The following is a 20553-nucleotide window of genomic DNA, read 5'->3' as shown; positions in this document are numbered from 1 at the left end:
CAGCACCCCTCTTTCCTTATTGCTAGGCTGGTGCTATGTATAAGCCTATGTGTATTAGGTTTGCACCTCACTGGTCATCAAGCTCGACATGAAAACACTTCCTACATAAGCTCAAATAAAAACAACACCTTACAAACCATGCACCCTGCATGGTGTAGCTTGCTATCCATGTGGGTAAGAACTTCAGAGCTTATTATTATTATTATTCATATATTAAGTGCTATATCAAGGCCACAATGCAGCCTAGCTTGTGAAATGGCGGTGCTCCTTCCATTACATTTAAAATGAAATCAGAATTAGTTAACGAGATTTCACGCAACATACGAGTTTAGTATGCGTAACCTGCAATGCATTTTGCCATTGACCTATAGTGGCTTCCAGGTGCCCCTACTGCAGCCTTTAACACAAACCGCAGCACAATTATATACCAGTGTATGTGGTTGCACAAAAGTGCTTCCATACATTGATGTCCGAAAAGCCATTACCTACTCGGTACATGCTGACATGCAGATATCTCCTATCCACTGATTTTAGGCAGGTCTACCTATGCCCAGGTAGAGTACTTGAACTTGAAGGTGACAGTTTTTAGGTCTCGCCTACCAGACAGCTCAAGCTGCCTGCTGATGGATAGACATATTGTTATCCTGCAATGGGCTTAGACCCTGCCTACTGCTTACCATTGATTGATTCAGTGTAACTTGCTGGCATTTTATTCACTAGCGTGTGTGGCTTTTGTTTCCTCTTTGTGTGTTTGTCCCTTCCAGGGAGCAAGTCCTCATCACTTGTGACCTTACACAGCTTACTTTTCAGGCAGTACTTTTTTTTGGGGGGGAGGGGACGGGGGCGCTGGAGTGAGCAATCCATGAGACTGCAAGCATTTTCCAAATATATCCTAAGTGCTTCTCGCTGTGTTTGTCTCTCTCACCTATGTGTTTCTCCAGGATGTGCTCTCCCTCTTGCTTTTTCACATAGGTGCTTCTCTTCTCACGGCCCTCCACAATTCTCTCTCTCAATGTTGTCCACTTCTGCCCCTGAACTCCGTGTTGCTTCCACTCCACTTTGACCCTCAGTTTTAACTCCTCTCCTTCACCCATGCCCTCTGTGAGACTTTAGCCCGCCACTCTCCATGTTGCTTTTCGCCTCCTCGCGCTCCATGTTGCTTTCCCTCTGCCCTCCGTATTGCTTGTTCCGACCTACTTTAAAAAAAAACACTTTCACACTACTTTCTTTTTTATTTGTTTCTCCAACTCACACCCTTAAATGTTTATATTTAAAAAAAAAGTCATTTTGCACATTCCATGGATCTTTTTTTCATTATATTTACCCTGGCCGCCTGTGGCATCTTTTTGTCCCCTTTTAGCTGTGCTGCACAAGCATCACTAAAAACCATGGACAAAGCAAATAGGTCCCAAAGACGAGACCTATGGGCTTAGCCAATGCTTGTTTGACGTGTGTCTGGGAAATGGTAGAGACTCTTGGGCACCAAGGGCTGCAGCTTCCTAATGGAAGTATCTGGTTTAGCCCTTCATGCATGTCGCGGCGCACGTTCACTCTTTTTATGAACGCTATATTTTCTAATTAAGCCCCATGTCCAGGAAGTGTGTGATCTACTGACTAATGTGTTCGTGGTGCTATCTACAAACATGACTTTTAATCCCAAAACCCTCTTTTGAGCTCAATCTTTGATCCTGGACATATTAAAATGACCAAAGTGTCAGCACTTATCATGAAACATATACCTACTTTGTTTACTTATATTCATTTAAGCTATGATCCCATCCGGCATAGTAAAACGGGTCTACCGGGAGCTGCAGCAATGAATCATTTCTTTAATACCAAACTTTTTAAAATACTCACTTTTAATTCGTAACTCTATAAACCACAGGTGTTACTGTTAACCAGCTCAGTCTTTCTTACTCGTATTGACTTTTGAAAGCAGGAACAATGGTTATTGGAGCTGCAGTATTTGTTGCTTTTAGGACGGAAAACAATGTTGTAAGGGGCCATTTAAATTAAAAGGTTTGATGCTGACTTAGAAACTTTTTCTAGGAAAGTCACTTATTATAAGTTATCACCAGCAGTTTTGTGTGTACAGTGTAAAACTCAAAATAGAAGAAAATTATACAATAAATTCGAAATTCAAATAATTCGATTTTTTTGCGCATAAAAAGTCTAAACTGACCTAGAAATCACGCTCTGTCCTCTGCTTGAAATGGGTGAGAGATGGAGGAAGGAATAGTGTAAAAATGTTAGATGTGAAAACAAGGAAGGAAAACAAGCACAGCAAGTCAAAAAACACACAAAAGAAAAGAGAAGGGCATATGGGTCTAAATCAGGCTTTGCCAACAACTAGCTCGCGAGCTACTGGTAGCTCTCCAACTACCTGTAAGTAGCTCTCCTGTCTACAGCCGAGCTTTCTAAGTTAGAAGCGTTTGTTTGGTTGACTTAATCGATGGATAACAAAATTTAAAGTGTGTATTTGAAACGAAAATGTATTTTAGTAACTTAAAAGCTGATGTTTGGAGAAAATGTATTGAATTTTAATAATGTATTTAAAGCCGATATTTAGGTGATAAATCATGTGATGATGGGGAGACTTATTACTAACAGTATTACCTTGATGCACGGGGCACTGCAGCTGTGACTGTTATGTATTACCCGTGTATAGGCATTTCAAATTGGCAAAACCTTATTGCATTACTGCTTGCAATACTCCTGATGCACTGATGTGATCACTGCTGGTAATCTTGCATAGGGTGGCCCCTAATATTGTCTTATGTGGTCACCATTGCAACACTAGTAGTAATAGCTTGGGATGAGTTTCATTTAGCAAAAGTAGCTCTCAGTACTGACAAGGTTAGAGACCCCTTGTCTAAATTCTTTGGAATCTTGCAGGAGAAGTAAATACAAAGCAATCCCATCAACCAAACAAATTCTGCCTAGAGGATCCTGGCATGCACAGTGGAAATACACAATCAGTGCTTAATTTGTAAATAAAAAAGTGCCGTTGCCCAAAACTCTCCTTTGAAACATGCGGCTGCTGCATTTAAATGTGCGAGCAATGAATGCTGAAGCAGCGTAATCCTAAAGCCTCTTTCATCCATTTACAGTTACTCCCTGCTGCTCCAGGCCACTTTTGCAACTTTCTGCTTTGTCCCTTTGTGAAGTTTTTCCGTTTTCTCTTCCTCTGCCTTTCCCATATCTGTCTTTTGCTCACAGTAATTGCCTGATGCAGAAAACTAAGGACTAGATTTACAAGGCGTTATTCCCACCACAGCATCACTTTTTGTGACGCTCAGATGGCGCTGTGCACTGCGCCGTAGTTATGAGGTGGAGCGAAGCCACTTTTTGTGGCTTAATGCCACCTTGTAAATACGGCCTCTTTACACACAGCATATGGCGTGGAAGGGTCGTGCAGTGGGTGCTGCTGTGGGTGTTCCACAGCAATACCCATTGCATTTTGACCCTGTCCCAGATTTACGAGGAATCCTACATCTGTGGCAGCGCCAAAATCTAACACCACCCACTGGTGGCATTAGCATGGCGCAACGAGGAGAAATGCTTTCATTTCTCGTAGTTTGTTGCCCTTTTTATGTGTGCTGCATAATGCAGCACACATAGAAAGAGCAAATCGCCATTAAAGATTGTTTTTGTGCAGGAAGGTGTCCCTTCCTGCCAAAAACAATCTTCCCTGCATTGCAACCATCCTTGCACCATGGTGCAAAGGTGCCTGCATTGGTACTCGGCAGAAAATTTAGCGCCGGCGCAGAGAGAAACACAGGGATGTGCTTTATTATTGTTAATACAGCGCATCCCCAAGTTTTGAAAAGGATGGATTACGGTGCTGCCAAATATGGGCAGCATTGTGCTCTGTCATTTTCTTGTGAATCTGGGCCTAAGTGCCGGCCCTCAAATATATGTGTCCGTGCCCTGCCCTGGAAACCACCGGCTCAAATTAAGCACTGTACACAACCCTCTCATGACAACACTAACATAAAACGCATTGGCAAAGCCATTCGTTCCTGCATGTAGGCTTTCCAAACGTAGACATATTGGCTTTGTCAATGGCTATTAGCAAAATGAGAATAATGAAAATAATGAAATGGTTACTGCCGCTGCTGATGAGCATCATTATGCATGTATGCATATGTGTCATTACGCTGCAGCAGCTACCACATATGTGCACCTGCGTCACCACACGTGCACATCTGACACAGTAGACTTTTTTTAAAATGTATTGTTCCAAAGTCGAGGATGCCAAGATTGAAGAACTCTAATAAAAATGTGCATTAAAACGTGAAAAAGATTGGAGAATCCCAGAAGCCAAATGCAGCTGCTGGGCTTTCCTAAAACCAGAAAAAAAACAGTAACGAAGAGATGGAGGAGCAGTGGAGAATCCGCCAAGCGTCAGGAGCAGGGGATGGGATGGAGTAGCAACAGTGGAGTGGAGGGTTTGTACATTTAACAACAGGTAACAACAGAAGTAGCCAGCTGGGAACCAATGTAATAGTTGTGGGGCACATCGGGGAGAATTCCTGAGTGGTGGTGGGGATAACTTGAGAGACAGCGAAGAGAAAAAAACACATGCACTCTCATTGAGCACAAGAAGAAAAAGAAAAAAGCAAATAGCGAAAAGGCACAAGTTATCCAATCAGAACACAATAAAGAAGAGACGATCCAGGGGAAGGACAAACATATGATGGAAAGCCATTGATTAAGAAGCATGGACATCATATAGGCAAGAAAGCCACCCAAAGAGCATCAATTACCCGACCCTATGCCCTCTCTCTCTCTCTCTCTCTCCATATATATATATATATATATATTACTGTATTAGAAAAAATAGGTCTCCAACAACAGGCTGCTAACATTGTCTGCAGGTGAGACTTAAGATTAACAAAAATCAAATGCTCATTAAACATAAATTGTGGATGTCGCTGTCATTCCTAAAAATATGTCTTGGTACATTCCTGTTGGGATAAATGAACATTTGAGTGACATACTCTACCTGCTGCTACAAACAGAATCCCGGCACTAAGAATGGTGTTGTTTTTGCTGTTATAAATCCGTCCTGCTCCGACACAGAGGCCTCCAAGCATTAGCAGCACTGTGCTGAGGATAGGAAAGACACTGGAGGCCCGAACAATGCCTGCAGAGATGAGAGAAAGGATAGAGCGTTATCAGTAGGGTCTTTTCCTGGCTCAGAAATTACTCTCAAGTCCCATCAAACAATGCACTAACCCCATGAATGCACCGCAGCAGTCGGTCAAAAACGGATCCCCTTGTCCTCCCTGTAAAGTGACACTTGTTCCATAGCTGCAAGTGTTAACTACAGCATCTGTTTCTCTCCTCTTAAAGGAAAGTCTGTGATTCACATCCGATCATTGCTGTACATTGACCGTTTTTGTCATTGTCAGTGCTTTAAGTGGAATGAGAAAGGTAAGGAGTCTCTAAAATGGGAGTGGCCAATTAAGAGGTGTGGCCTGTGCAACCAAAGGTCAGATGCATGAATACAGTTACTAGTCACAAACCCTGCTGTTCAGTAAATTGCAGGATTTGTGACTTGCCATATGTTTTTTGAATGAACTAAACCCATAGAGAGATTTGGTAACAGTTCACCGAATCGCTACAAGGTTGAAGATATCATATTGAGTAGGTGTTCTGAAGGAGTGTGTTTAGGGCATCTCTTCCAAATATTGATTACTTATGAATGTTTTGAGACTGAAATGTGGTTGAGAAACATTAATATTTTACCAACACCTTAAAGGAGGAGGTAACCCATTCGTAAAAGGGAAGTGGTCCCTAATGTTGCTCCTTTCTGAATGTTGCAAAAAATATTTTTAGGACTAGGCAGTAGTCAATAGGGCCACTCTTTACTCCTTGAAAGTTTTGCAAAACTTTTCATATTTTTAAACGCATCCAATTTTCCTTTCATGCATTAGAAAAAAATGCTTAATTGGTGGTCTGCTGACCCCACCAAGCCACCATCCCTGTGATGCAACGAATCTTAGTGGGTCGCAATTTTAACCTCATTAATGTTGATGGGTTAGCTTGAACTGCAACTACTGTGATCTGGTATTTTGTGAACTGACCTGTCAGAACAAAGGTTGGTTTGTAAAATACCAATCCATTTGGTAAATGTGTGTGCCCAAATTGTGACCATTTTTACTGAATGCATTCAGAAATTGGTTCTAAGGCTATAGACTATGTGTGAATAGAATGGAATTCAACATATTTTTATGCATTACAAATTTTATTATGCATTACTAATTATTAAAATTGATGTTTAGTTATAATTAAAAAATATTTTTAATAAAATATATTGCTTTATTATTTAAATGCTAAAAGGTTATTAAAATATTTTATAATTACATTAAAAAATGTACTCTTTTTATATATATGTTGTACTAAACTTTTTGGAATAATGTAATTTAATGAACATTCTTTACTATGAGATTTAAGTCCCTACCTCCATTATTTTCTATAGAAGGGTGGTGCACTACAAGGGGTTGGCCAAGTGCGGTCTATACTTACTGTTGTTTTTTTGTTACAGAAACTTACACTTGTAAGTGTAATACATTTTGTGAATAACCAAATGTAGTAACGTTACTGAAATGTTTGAGAGTAAATTTACACATGTACATTACAAAAAAAGTAATCTACATGTGTAAATTGCAGTACCTCTTTCTCTGTGGCAAATATAAGACAAAGGCACCTACAAACAACATTGGCACGCACGCATAGATGTAGTTGTTAATGAGATAATACTGCATTTTAGGGCCATATGTTTAAGTTGTCTATTTTGAACTGTTAGACTCTAGTTATATTTAGCTCGCACTCTCAGTGGACCTATGGAAGTGAGCTATCTTATGAGGTTCTGAACTCGTTATCAACAAGCTATAAATCAATTTCTGGAATAGATGCATTAACCAATTGATCTATCTCACTAGGTTTGGAACTTGTGACCTACATGTTACAGATAAATTGCTGCAGTGGAGCAGTAACCTAGTGAACTTTCTGAATGGGATTAAATGGTGTGCCAAACAGGTCCCTCTCCCTGCCCATTCCAATAGACACAGAGGCTATGTGACTGGCAGCATACACTACAGGTTCTATAGTAGATATTATTCACTAAAGATCTAACTCATTAGCATTAAAACCAGTGACACATAGATTACACCTAAATCTCAGTAGTGGATATATTAACCCTTTGAAACTATGACACTCTCATAGGTCACTGGTTTGGCTCACTCTTAATATTATTGTGTGAGAGGCCGAGTCTGTTTATTAACTGTTTTCGTTCTTTTCTCCTTTCTCTTCTTGTCAGATGTTCTTTTCGAAAAATAAATCCTTTTTGTCTGTAATCTTTCTTTTTGCCACATTCACATTGTTTAAAAGGTTTTTCTATTCATTTTATGATTTAACACTCTCCCTTTCCTTTCCAATTCTAATATTCTGGTCCAGCTCTGTTATAGTTTTCCTGCATCTATATCTCCTGTGATCACTCTCCCCCCATCTTTTTGTGTGTTATGTTTGTTTTATTTCTCTCTCATTCTTTGCAGTTCATTTCTGTCATCTCTTCTAGCTTTATTATTTGCCTGCAATTTCATCTAATCGATTATCCTCCCTATTTTGGTAGCATTTCTTTGTCTTGTCCATTCTTTTCTTTTCTCTTCTGTTACCACCTTCCTTACCCCTTTCTCAACTACTTAAGACTTCTCATAATATCAGTGAAGTAACAAATACAGGGCCCAATTCACAAAGGGACTTATGACTCCTAAAGTTAAGAGTGCAGAGTCTCCGTACTCGGGGTGTAATCCCTGAACTGCACTGCTCAGTGCTGAAGTTCTGCCCCGAGTGGGGAGACTCCACATTGGTAATTTTACTAGTCGCAAATCCCTTTTTTGAATCATGCCCTCAGTTTCCTTGATTATTGGTGAAACTTGCATTTACAGAACACTAAATATGAAGCTACCGGTTTACATCTTTTAAAGATTGCCATACTGTGCTAAAATACTGTGTTGGGCTCGGAAACAAAACCATCCGGACAGCATTTTTAAAGTCATCTCTGCATTACACTTGACAAGTCAACGTGATGAGATGACATGGGGTGCATTAACCCAGAAAAATATGGGAAAACTGATTCAAATATATGATTAATGTGATCTAACCTATTTAATCCATTTGTATTTTTTGCTTTTTGGATTACCTGGATTTTGGACTTCTGCTGTGAGTGAGTCTAACCAACTGAGCCTCGCTCACTGTAAGTTGTGTTGAAATGGAGTGGGAGTGCTAACCCCTAATGTCCAGCTTCTACGATAAGGACCACTGCTTCACGGCTGGGGTACGAAGCTCTGGGCTAGTGGCATGTGTACATGTGTGGGTTGAGCTAGCAGGACTATCGCCCAGCTCAGCTGAGTATCTGGGCACAGATAGCCTGTCGTAGAGGGGAACCCCTCATGGATTGGTGCTTATCTGGGCAAGACTTGCAATATCAGTTCACGCATCTATCTATGCTTCCTTTCACCCGTCAATCCTTGCATGCACTCTCCCGTTTCGGTATGTACATCAGTATGTACATCTGTAGTGATTCACTGAAAATTGTGTATGCTTCACTGTATTGTACACTACAGGTGAAATCTGCACCAAACTACAATTATGCCATAGATGGGCCTATAGGTTAGGTTGATATACAAATATTGTAGAATATCAGGATCCAAAATGCAGAAGCAACATTCATTTCCAAATATCTGCACTGCTGCTGGCACTTCAAGATTCATAATTTTCTCTGACTTGGCTCGTAACTGGATTATGGCCTTTGAATCACCCTGTTAGGCCAAGTTAACTACTCTGCTGGCCAGCTGGAGGATTAAAGGCGCCTCAAAAAGTAGGACCATTTACCAGTGATGGCCTGTTGCTGTGAGGGGAAAAGGTGGGGAAGGAATCTGCATGAAATAATTACTTTTCCGAATGCAACTGGGCTGGTAACCCTCAAATTCGTAAAAAAAGGAGGGTGGCCAGACCCCAAGATCCAGTCGTACAAGTGGCTCCCCTTTATAGCTTTGTAGGAAAGGAAGCAGAGAAGGTTTGTCAATGGACCGCTTGCACGCATCATCTTGGATGATCCCAAAATGCTGTAAAGAAGGGTTATAGCAGGAACAGAGATTTAGGGGGTGATTCTAATCCTGGCGGGCGGCGGAGGCCGCCCGCCAGAATTCCGCCCCCATAATACCGCTCCGCGGTCAGAAGACCGCGGAGGGTATTATGAGTTTTTCCCTGGGCTGGCGGGCGGTCTCCAAAAGACCGCCCGCCAGCCCAGGGAAAAACTCCCTTCCCACGAGGATGCCGGCTCGTAATCGAGCCGGCGGAGTGGGAAGGTGCGACGGGTGCAGTAGCACCCGTCGCGTATTTCAGTGTCTGCAAGGCAGACACTGAAATACCTTGCAGGGCCCTCTTACGGGGGCCCCTGCCGTGCCCATGCCATTGGCATGGGCACGGCAGGGGCCCCCAGGGGCCCCGCGACCCCCCCTACCGCCATCCTGTTCATGGCGGCTTTCCCGCCATGAACAGGATGGCGGTAGGGGGGGTCAGAATCCCCCATGGCGGCGCAGCAAGCTGCGCCGCCATGGGGGATTCTGAGGGCAGCGGTAAACCGGCGGGAGACCGCCGGTTTACCCTTTCTGACCGCGGCCAAAGCGCTGCGGTCAGAATGCCCTGCGGGGCACCGCCGGCCTGTCGGCGGTGCTCCCGCCGACCCTCGCCCCGGCGGTCAAAGACCGCCGGGGTTAGAATCAGGGCCTTAATGTATCACCGTAGAATTGGGCAGATATGCCTTCCCTATGGAACTTTTTACCCCCCTTTGAAAACCCACTGCACAAGGGAGTGACTTTTGAGATGACTCTGGCCCTGTGGAAGTGATGTTAGAAGAATGCCCTGCTGGAGGAAAAAAGACATCTGCCCCTATTGCAAAGATGAACTCAAGGACGTCTGATTTCAAGAGGCAGTCAGGGACTAGGGTTTGTTTGTTCTTGGATAGTGGCTCTAGCACCTATAACCTGCTGGAGATAGTAGAGACAGACCTGCTGAGAGGGACCCTCAAGCGTTCCCCTAGAGTTTTGGTGGGGTGGTCCAGCAGGAATGTGACTTCCAACATGAGGGGTTCCCAAACACCTGCTGACATAGGTGCTCTGCAAGCGGCCAATGGTAGCTATGGAATCAGAGGGGAGGGTGCAGGCAGGAAGGGCACTCTTGGGGTCATAAATGTGCTGCAGAGAGAAATCCTGGGTCCACCCTGGAAGCGGCCTACAGCCTGATGATCCTACGGTGCTGGGACCTCTGTTAATCTGCCCTTAGGCTGCTTTGAAGTATGAACAAAAGTTAAAAAAAGACTCATGCATAGCAGCTATTTGCTATTGAAATGCTTTATTTAAAATGACAACATGAATCAATACGTGTGTGAATGAACATTATTATAAGATGGTGCAATCCTTGTTATAATGGTGTTGCATTGGTTTATGTGGTACCATCCTGATGAAGCAGGTAGACGTACCATTGTAATGCAAGCATGCAAAATGCTCTGGCTTGTGCAGCACCATTGTCAATAAAGCTAGATTCACTGTTGAAAATATACATACGGCATCAGTTCATGCCAGAAACTGAAGTGCACCAATTTGTTTGACCCCTCTACAGGACAAGCACCATTGCCAGCTTATTATCAGCATCCATCACCTTCCTCTCCTCTCCCCATTCTCCTACTCATGGCAGTGGCGTACCTGAAACTTGGGCCCATTCACTGGTGACTGTGTTGAGTGCTAGCTCTACACTATGCCATTGCAGACAGCCGGCATCCCATCAGCGGCAGTTCCTCCTTAAGGGCGGAGGAGCGTCATCCCTCTGCCTAAAATGCTTCCAGAGATGAAAAATAAAATGGTAATAAAATCCTCCCGTGCTAAACCGAGTTTCAGGATGGGGAGGGGCCATTGCTGCTGAGTGGCAGCAGCGAGCTGTGCATAGTTTAAGTTGCACATTTCTTTTTGCCCGGCTGTCTTGTAACGGCCAGCCAGATATGCGCACTTTAAAATTTTCTAACTCAGCTGTCTTTGGGTTAGAGAAAGCACAGGTCTCCAGTGTTCTTAAGAGCGCTGAGAGAGGCTGCTCCCTCCAATCCTGACACTTCTTTCATGCTGGTTCCCAGCATGAAAGTAGTGCCAGGATTGCTTAAAGGAATTTGCTAGAGCCCGAGGAGACCGGAGCGAGGAGGACGTCCTACAGCAAGCAAGGTGTTTTTTTTTTTATACACACCACTCACCTTGCATGCACCCACACGCCAACATCACATTTGCCCCTCCCCACCCTGCCTACATGCCAACCGCTGCTGCATCCCATGCTTCTTGATTCCTTTTGCGGGTCCTCTGTCTTTGCTCCTGTGAGGTGTACTTGAGCGGGCGTCCTCATCCAGGTAGATACAGTGGGTACAAGCACTTTTGGGGAGTTGTCGTTAGAATGTAACCCGGGAAACTTTTAAGACTGGACCACGGCATCTCACCCAGCCCTAATGGCCTGTTCAGGCTAACGTGGCCCTGCTGTCGCACATGAAAGCAAAGGCGACGATGAGGAAGGAGGCATGGGGTGGGTTTAAAGGACAAGAATGGTCAAGATCCATTCACCAGATTCAATATCTTCTCGACAGCTCTTGCCCTGTTGTAAACTCAGTACTTTCATTAGCCGTGTCTGCATCCCTGGTATGTATTTCTAAAACTGTGCATGTGCTGTCTTCTTCCCCGGTTTGTTTTCTCCTATTTTTGCATGCAGCCTCTCATACTCTCCGCATTCCTCTGCCCTCTGCTCCGCCATGTTTGTACTTTTTCATCCTGAAACTGTTCCCTGAACACTTATCTCATCTTCAGCTCCTCCACAAAAGCTTTTAAATCTTGCTTGAAATATTTTCTTTTTGCATTTCCCATTCTTCATTTAAGAGATAAGTCTTCACGGCAGCTGGGTAAATGGTAGGATTTATTCAACAGGAGATAGAGTGTAGGTTATGTGAAGCCACAACTATTAAGTAGTCACATAACCATCTGACCAACCCCCACCCCCACCTACGATCGTAGCTTAAGTGGGAGCTCTAATACATTCATTAGTTATTGGCCTCTGCTGTCTGCAGTCCAAATACTCATAAATAACACTTTTAGGGACTAACATGACAAAGGGGTGTGGGAAAAGGCTGACACGTTCAGTGCCTTGAGAACTCCGTGCGCTTTACAATCCCCGATTGATTGATTGATTGATTGACAAGTACATTTGTGTAAATCGAGAAAGAGAGGTAAATAGTCAAAATGAACATGAGATAGAAAAGTGAGAAAGACAGAATAAGCATGAGAAATAAAGATGGATAGGTGGAACTAGTAAACAAAGGACGAGAGGAGAAAGGAAGGGTAATAAGAAAGAAGGAAGTAAAGACGAAAGATAGGATGGAAGAGTGAGAGTAGGGAACTGAGAAAGAAAGTGCATGGAAGGATGGGGGGCGAAAGAGAGAATAGATAGAAGAATATTAAATGACTGGAAGATAGAAAGGATCAATATGTGAAAGGATGCATAGAAGGGAGTATGGAAACATAGCTGGGTGAAAGGATGGAGGAAGGAAGAGTGAAAGGAAGGAATGGCGAGCGAAAGAGTGAATGGGAGGAATTGAAGGGTGAAAGGAAGAATAGATAGAAGTGTAAACGAATTAATGGAAGAGTGAAAGGATCAATATGTGAAAGGGTTGACAGAATGAAGCATGGAAGAAAAGGCAGATGGGTGAAAGGATGGAAGAAGGAAGCGTGAAAGGATAGATGGACAAAAAATAGATGCTTGCCAAGGTGAAGGCATGGAGAGATAGGTGTACGAATAGGTGGAAGCATGAAAGTAAGGATGTATAGGTACATGAAAGGAGGAGGTAAAGGGCAGGGATACTGATGTATAGATGGATGAAAAGACGATGGAAAGGGGGGGATATTGTTCTAAGAAAGGTTTGATTGCTCTTTTCACATGCTCGTGTGCTAGGAGGTATAGTTCAAGTGGGGGTTATTTTAATTTTCTGCCTACTCCCTTGCTTTAAGTTTAAAATGCATAAATGGAGCCAACCCATGCAATATAAAACATTCTAGAGAACACTAAGAAGGAACAACCGAGAATCATGCACCAAGCTAGTCACAATTGTACAGCTCTTTAGGAGGATTCTGAATAAAAATGTAATCTCTTCCCTCCTCTAACATAGCACCCAACATACGTGTAGTGGACATCTGCATATGTTGGCTGTCTTGATTCGCACTCTAAAAAAGTAGTGGGCTATTATTCTATGCCTAGGGTGCTGATAGCCCTCGTGTGGGTATCGGAGGGTTCTTTCAAATATCCATAAACCATAACTTTATCAGATATCACTATGCACACCATCACTTCGTAATGGTTCTCTAGACCCAGGAAATCTACATTCTTTATGGAATCTCTCATGCAGTACACTGTGTGCATACAAAGGGGCTCAACTTAGGCCATATTACTGGTAAAAGGGAGGTAAGTCATCTGAATTCATATATGTGCAGCAGAAAAAGCCTTTGGTGGGGTCACATAAAACAACACACACATGATCGGGCTAGCCAGTGCTCCCTATCTGAGAAACTGTGACTTGGTATCTGACTTTGTATAAGATCCGAGGGTGACCCACCACCGTGGAGACAGAGCTGGGTCCACCTTTGCACTGTCTGACTCAGTAAGGTTGAGCCTCTAAGAATAGTGAACCCTGCCTTGCGGAGAGCCTTGTGGATCTGGGTTCCAACCATCTCTATCTCTAGCTCTCTTCTGGACTTCTGAAGATCTTGTCCGACACTCTTGGGGTGGGGGAGACTCAGAAGCTGGGCTCCCCATCGCAGCATCCTTCTTTGGGGGTTGCAGGGTCTAAGACTTCAATACAGGTCTGTCATGCCTGCCAGCTCCTCATGATCTGCCTCTAGTTGTTTCTCCAACATACTCTTGCCACGTTTGCTCAGCCTGTACCCTGCAGACACTGCCACTCATGCAAGTCTCAACCATGCACACTGTGGACACACCTCATATGCAAAATAACCAACTTCAGTGCTTAATTTGAGCCGTTGGTTGCCAGTGGGGGGCAGCAGCACTTTTGCATCAGGCATCTACTGCGAGCAAAATACACTAATGGGAAATACAGAGAAAGAGAAAGACAGAAAAGTGTCACAAAGGGAGAAATCAGAAGGCTGCAAGAGTGAGCTGAAGGGGCAGATAGTGGCTGTAAATAGATTAAAGAGGCCCGAAATGGATTTAGAATTACGCTGCCTCAGTATTCGATGCTCGCACCTTTAGTTACAATAGCCAAAGGAGAGCTTGGGCACCGCATGTGTTTATTTACAAATTAACCACTGACTGACTTAACCAGTTGGCCGCCAAGGATGTAATGATTATGTCCGGTTGCGGGGTGCTGAGGCACCCCGGACGTAACCATTATGTCCTGGGGCTGGCCCTCTGGGGAAGCGCTTGTGATCCCCCTGAGGGCCTCCCATCCCCATCCCATGGGCAAAGATGCAAGGGGAATCGCTTCTCCTTCCACCCCGATCCCTCCAGTGACGTCTGATGACATCAATGTGTGATCGCGTGCTGACCTCGTCAGAGGTCGCCTCCCATCGCGTTGGAAGCCGAGGAGAAACATATTAGTTTCTCCTTGGTACGGGGCAGGGGAGGTCATTGAAAAGGCTTTTCCTTTCCTTTTCATGCCTCTCTATACATTCCTGCAGCATGATCGCATAGTGATCGTGCTGCAGGAATGCCACTAGACACTAGGGAGTTTTTTTTTTTTTTATTGGCATAAGGGGAGCGACCCATTTGGGAAGGGTCACTCCCCAAAGGGGGGGATTTTTTCTAAAGCAATTTCTGCCCCCACGGGGAGGGGGTAAAAGCCATTAGACACCAGGTATGTTTTTTTTTTGTTTATGTTTATAAGGGGAACGACACCTTAGGCAAGGGTCACTCCCCTTGGGGGCTTTTTATTATTAGGCTTTTTCTATTCCCCCGGGGGCAGATCGGCCTATATTAATTAGGCCGATTTGCCCAGGGGGGCAGAAGCCACTAGACACCAGGTTTTTTATTTGTTTATATTGATAAGGAGAGCGACCACCTAGGCAAGGGACCCTTCCCGGGGGGAAATTTATTCAGTAGGCCTCTTCTGCCCACCGTGGGCAGATTAGCCTATATTAATTAAACCGATCTGCCCCCAGAGGGGGCAGAAGCCACTAGACACCAGGGATTTTTTTGTTTGTTTACATTGATAAGGGGAGCGACCCCTTAGGCAAGGGTCCCTATTTGTTTATTAGGCCTTTTCTTCCCCCCCCCCTGTGGGCAGTTTGGCCTATATTAATTAAAGTGATCTGCCCCCAGGGGGGCAGAAGCCACTAGACACCAAGGATTTTTTTTTTTTTACATTGATAAGGGGAGAAACCCCTTAGGCAAGGGTCACTCCCAAGGGCAATTTCATTATTAGGCCTTTTCTGCCCCCTGGGGGCAGATCAGTCCATATTAATTAGGCTCATCTGCCCCCAAAAGGAGCAGAAACCACCAGGCACCAGGGATTTCTTTTTTTTTTTACCGATGGGGACTGATCCCTTAGGCAAGGGTCGCTCTCTTGGGGGGGGGCAATTTTATTTTAGGCCATTTCTGTCCCTCTTGGGGGCAGATCGGCCTATTTTTCTTAGGTCAGTCTTCCCTCAAGGGGGACAGAAATCACTAGACACCAGGGATGTTTCATTTACACCAATTTCACGCAAGGGGAGCAACCCCTTAGGCAAGGGTCGCTCCCCTGGGTGGCAAATGTATTTTAGGCCATTTCTGCCCCCTTGGTGGGCAGATGGGCCTATTTTGTAAGGCCCATCTGCCCCCTTGGGGGCAGAATGCCCACCAGAGACCAGGGAAGATTTTTTCAAAAAAAGAGGGTGGGAGTATGGCCATACCCCCACCCCAAATAAATGGGGACAAAGTGTCATAGCTGGTGTGCTTCACATGCACCCGCACCATTTTCTCACCCACAATGCCCTGCAAACCTCCAACTTTGCTTGAAATCACACATTTATCCCACATTTTTGTGATGAAAGCTTCCGGAATCTGCAGGAATCCACAAAATTCCCACCACCCAGCATTGTCGCATCTATACCGATAACAATTCTCCTCCACCTGTCAACCTAAAAATGATTTTTTTCAAACTGCCCTTTTGGACACGTTTTGGTTCCCCCTCATTTTCAACATGTTTTTGGCTCTTCCCTGTCACAGGCACTTGGCCCACCTACACAAGTGAGGTATCATTTTTACCGGGAGACTGAGGGGATCGTTGGGTGGTAGGAAATTGGTGGTGTTGCATTGATCACAAACAGAAATGTGGGAAAATGTGGGGGGGTTTTAGCTAAATTTGAGGTTTGCTGAGGATTCGGGTAAGAAAACACTAGGGGATCCACACAAGTCACACTTCCTGGACTCCCTCGGATGTCTAGTTTTCCGAAATATTTGGGTTTGGTAGGTTTCCCTAGATGGCTGCTGAGCCCAGGACCAAATACGCAGGTGTCCCCACCGCAAAAACAAGTTGTTTTGTATTTGAGAAATTTGATGTGCCCACATAGTGTTTTGGGGCATTTCCTGTGGCGGGCACTAGGCCTACCCACACAAGTGAGGTACCATTTTTATCGGTATAGCTGGGGGAATGCTGGGTAAAAGGAAGTTTGTGGCTCCCCTCTGATTCCAGAACTTTGTAGCACCGAAATGTGAGGACAAGGTGTTTTCTTGCCAAAGTTTGAGGTTTGCAAAGGATTCTGGGTAACAGAACCCGGTGAGACCACAACAAGTTACCCCATCCTGGGTTCCCCGGGGTGTCTAGTTTTAAAAAATGTACAGGTTTGCTAGGTTTCCCTAAGTGCCAGTTGAGCTAGAGGCCAAAATCCACAGCTAGGCACTTTACCAAAAAACAGGTCAGTTTTCTTTGGGAATATGTGATGTGTCCACGTTGTGTTTTGGGGCATTTCCTGTTGTGGGCACTAGGCCTACCCACACATTTGAGGTACCATTTTTATTGGGAGACTCTGGGAATGCTAATTGGAAGGAAATGTGTGGCTCCTCTCGGATTCCAAAACTTTCTATCACCAAAATGTGGGGAAAAGGTATTTTTTTGCCAAATTTTGAGGTTTACAAAGGATGCTGGGTAACAGAACTTGGTGAGAGTCACCCCATCCTGGATTCCCTTAGGGGTCTAGTTTTCAAAAATGCACAGGTTTGGTAGGTTTCCCTAGGTGGCGGCTGAGCTAGAGGCCAAAATCCACAGCTAGGCACTTTCCAAAAAACACGTCAGATTTCAATGTAAAAATGTGATATGTCCATGTTACGTTTTCTGTCACGGGCATTAGGCCTACCACGCAAGTGAGGTAACATTTTTATTGGGAGACTTGGGGGAATACAGAATAGAAGAACAAGTGTTATTGCCCCCTGTCTTTACCCCCATTTTTACCTTCTAAATGTAAGACAGTGTGTAAAAATGACATCTATTTGAGAAATGCCCTGTGATTCACATGCTAGTATGGGGACCCCAGAATTCAGAGATATGCAGATAACCACTACTTCTCAGCACCTTATCTTGTGCCCATTGTGGAAATATAAAGGTTTCCTTGATACCTATTTTTCACTCTTTATATTTCAGCAAATGAATTGCTGTATACCCGGTAGACAATGAAAGCCCATTACAAAGTGCAGCTCCTTTATTGGCTCTAGGTACCTAGGGGTCTTGATGAACCCACAAGACCTCTATATCCCCGCAACCAAAAGCATCCAGCAGACGTAACTGTATATTGCTTTTGAAAATCTGACATCGCAGGAAAAAGTTACAGAGTAAAATGTGGAGAGAAATGGCTGGTTTTTTTCACCTCAATTTCAATATTTTGTTATTTCAGCTGTCATTTTCTGTAGGAAAACCTTGTACGATCTACACAAACGAACCCTTGCTGAATTCAGAATTTAGTCTACTTTTCAGAAATGTTTAGCTGTCCGGGATTCAGCATTGGTTTCACACCCATTTCTGTCACTAACTGGAAGGAGGATAAAAGCACAAAAAATAGTAAAAATGGGGTACGTCCCAGCAAAATGCCAAAAATCTGTTGAAAAATGTGGTTTTCTGATTCAAGTCTGCATGTTCCTGAAAGCAGGGAAGGTGGTGATTTTAGCACTGCAAACCCTTTGTTGATGTTGTTTTCGGGCCTTCTTCTGCAGCCCTTTTTGTCCCATTTTTCAAAAATAAATGAATTTTTTGCTGTATTTTGGCTAATTTCTTGGTCTCCTCCAGGGGCACCCACAAACTGTGGGTACCTCTAGAATGCCTGGGATGTTGGAAAATAAGGACGCAACTCTGGCATGAGTAGTTTATGTGGATAAGAAGTTAGGAGGGCCTATGCGACAATTGCCCCTAATAGCCAAAAAAAAGCTTGGCATCTGAGGGGGAAAAGGCCTGGCAGCGAAGGAGTGAATATTCTCTTCCCTTCCCAGCACACTCTAATTTCCTGTTTTCTTCGTGCCTCTACATGCTGCCTCTTTGAAAAGGCCCTTTAATGAGTCATCAGCAAGCTCTTAATATGTATATCCACGTATTCATTCCCTTTCTTTTTACCTGACTTGCATGGAGGGAAAGGTTTGGGCAAATGGCTACACTGCAGGAGGCAGGGATCAGCTGCCTATATGGAATGTTGCTGGCCCATGATGATCCTTGAACAGGGGCTGCAGTCCTCCTCTGAACCTGACTACCTGTATCTGGTACGAGAATGTGTGCCAGTCCACATAAAGATATGGTCCAGTCACAAATATCCTTTAAGTTGGACTTGATGACGTACAGCAGGTGCAAACCTTTCATTCCAAGCAAGGGCTGTGCATCCACAAGGTGCAATAAGGCAGCCTTAGGCCCTCACCCAGTGTGATAACCAGTGATAGCAGAAATGACTGAAAATAGCCCACGCTCACTTCATAGGCACTTCTCCTGAGGACAAAAGTCTGTTTTGCCTGTGAAGTAGAAAATTGTTCTTTTGCGCTCTGGACGGGCACATTACCACTCATTGGCGAAGTAGCCAACCCTCTCCTGCTAGTGTGCTGAGCATTGGTTCTCTCCTTCGGTATTGGTTTCCTCAGATTTATAAAGATGGAGAAGGCGAACCTCATGGAAATCCATCCAGCAATCCCGTGTTTAACAGAGTCGGAGACCCCCTAAATGGATAGGCGATTCTGTGTCTTACGTTTCTTCAAGGGAATGTTAGGATGAAGGCTTTCCTGCGTGTTACTTTGGGGTAATGTTAATTCGTGTGTGTCTTGTGTTGGGGAGAATGTGTTGTGGTCGCTTGATCGTTGCGGGTGTATGAAATGTTGGCGTGGGTAAGAAACGAATGGTGGTTGGTGGGTAGAGTGTGGCGGCTGCTGATCGCTTCTAAGTTTGGTCTTTAGTTCGTAATAAACTGCGTTGAATGTCATCACCGATTGACTGTAGCCTTGGAAACGGGCACAACACTTACTGAACTCCTATAGTGCACACAAGACACTTTAAATCCCATTTATCAGCCACACATATTTAGAAAAATAATGTTCAGAAGGAGTCTGAAAAGCCAGTCTTCCTTTAAATTTAGGTAGCTTTTGAAAAGGATCTGGCAACAGACAGTGTAATATTATAAGTACACTGTAAGGTCGTGTTACCAATGAGTATTGTGGCCTTTTTCTTGATAAAGGTGAACGGGTGATGTCGCAACAGTAACATAACTAGAGGTGTCTGTAAATCTGTGGCATGCTTCCTTCTGTTAACATTGACTATTACATAGAAGCAGCTCCAAACATGAGTCTCGCGGCTCCAGGAAAAAGGTCATTTTCTTTCTTGGGCTCCCGTTCGCCTAACCACAAGGCATTTGTTGCAGTCTCACCCCCTCTCGTGGCCGTTTATGGTGGTACCGGAAGGAGGTGGCTTGCTGTGATCCGTACGAAGCAATTAATATGAAAGATAAGTGATTCTGGTCAGAGAGTCTGCTCAACTTCGAGATATGTTGTTATTCTAATGCGCATATAGAGTACAGAACTCAGCACAGCATTTGAAACAAACGCACACCCCTTCATTCCCATCCTATCAAATACCCTACCGCAGCTCTGGTCACTCACCGCCCTATTGTACTTTGGCTAGCATCTCCACTCAGACAGTCATCACTCCCTTTTCGGAAGCCATGGAAGCCGCTGGTGACAGCCGGCTCAGCCCACGGCTCATTTCCACACACAATGCAGCTGCACGACTGAGAGCGACAACAGAAGCAGGGATGAGTCATTTTTAAACTGCTGCACACCGACATTTCCTCCTTCTCGCAAGTTGTCTGGTGTATTAAACACAAAATAGAAAATGGGCAGGGTCCCTGGAACTCTACGGATCCGAGGCAGGTCGAGTGCCGCGTGAGTGCGTCTTTTTTTCACAGTGTGACGCGCCACAAAAGCGCTGTGCTCATTTATATTATTCGGGTTCAG

At 44.3% G+C, this 20553-nt stretch overlaps 1 protein-coding gene across 1 annotated transcript in view; it reads right to left on the bottom strand.

Annotated features, from left to right (window-relative positions):
• Positions 1-20553, bottom strand: part of CACNG4 (calcium voltage-gated channel auxiliary subunit gamma 4) — a 575352-nt gene that overhangs the window by 84188 nt on the left and 470611 nt on the right. Inside the window, exon 3 of the mRNA XM_069199890.1 lies at positions 5009-5149. Coding sequence (XP_069055991.1) covers positions 5009-5149 — 141 coding nt within the window. The remainder of the gene's footprint in view (positions 1-5008; positions 5150-20553) is intronic.

Source organism: Pleurodeles waltl, chromosome 7, assembly GCF_031143425.1.
Source record: "Pleurodeles waltl isolate 20211129_DDA chromosome 7, aPleWal1.hap1.20221129, whole genome shotgun sequence".
Classification (NCBI taxonomy): Eukaryota; Metazoa; Chordata; class Amphibia; order Caudata; family Salamandridae; genus Pleurodeles; species Pleurodeles waltl.
Note: the sequence above shows the minus strand (reverse complement) of the source record. Positions and strands in the feature narration are given on the sequence as shown.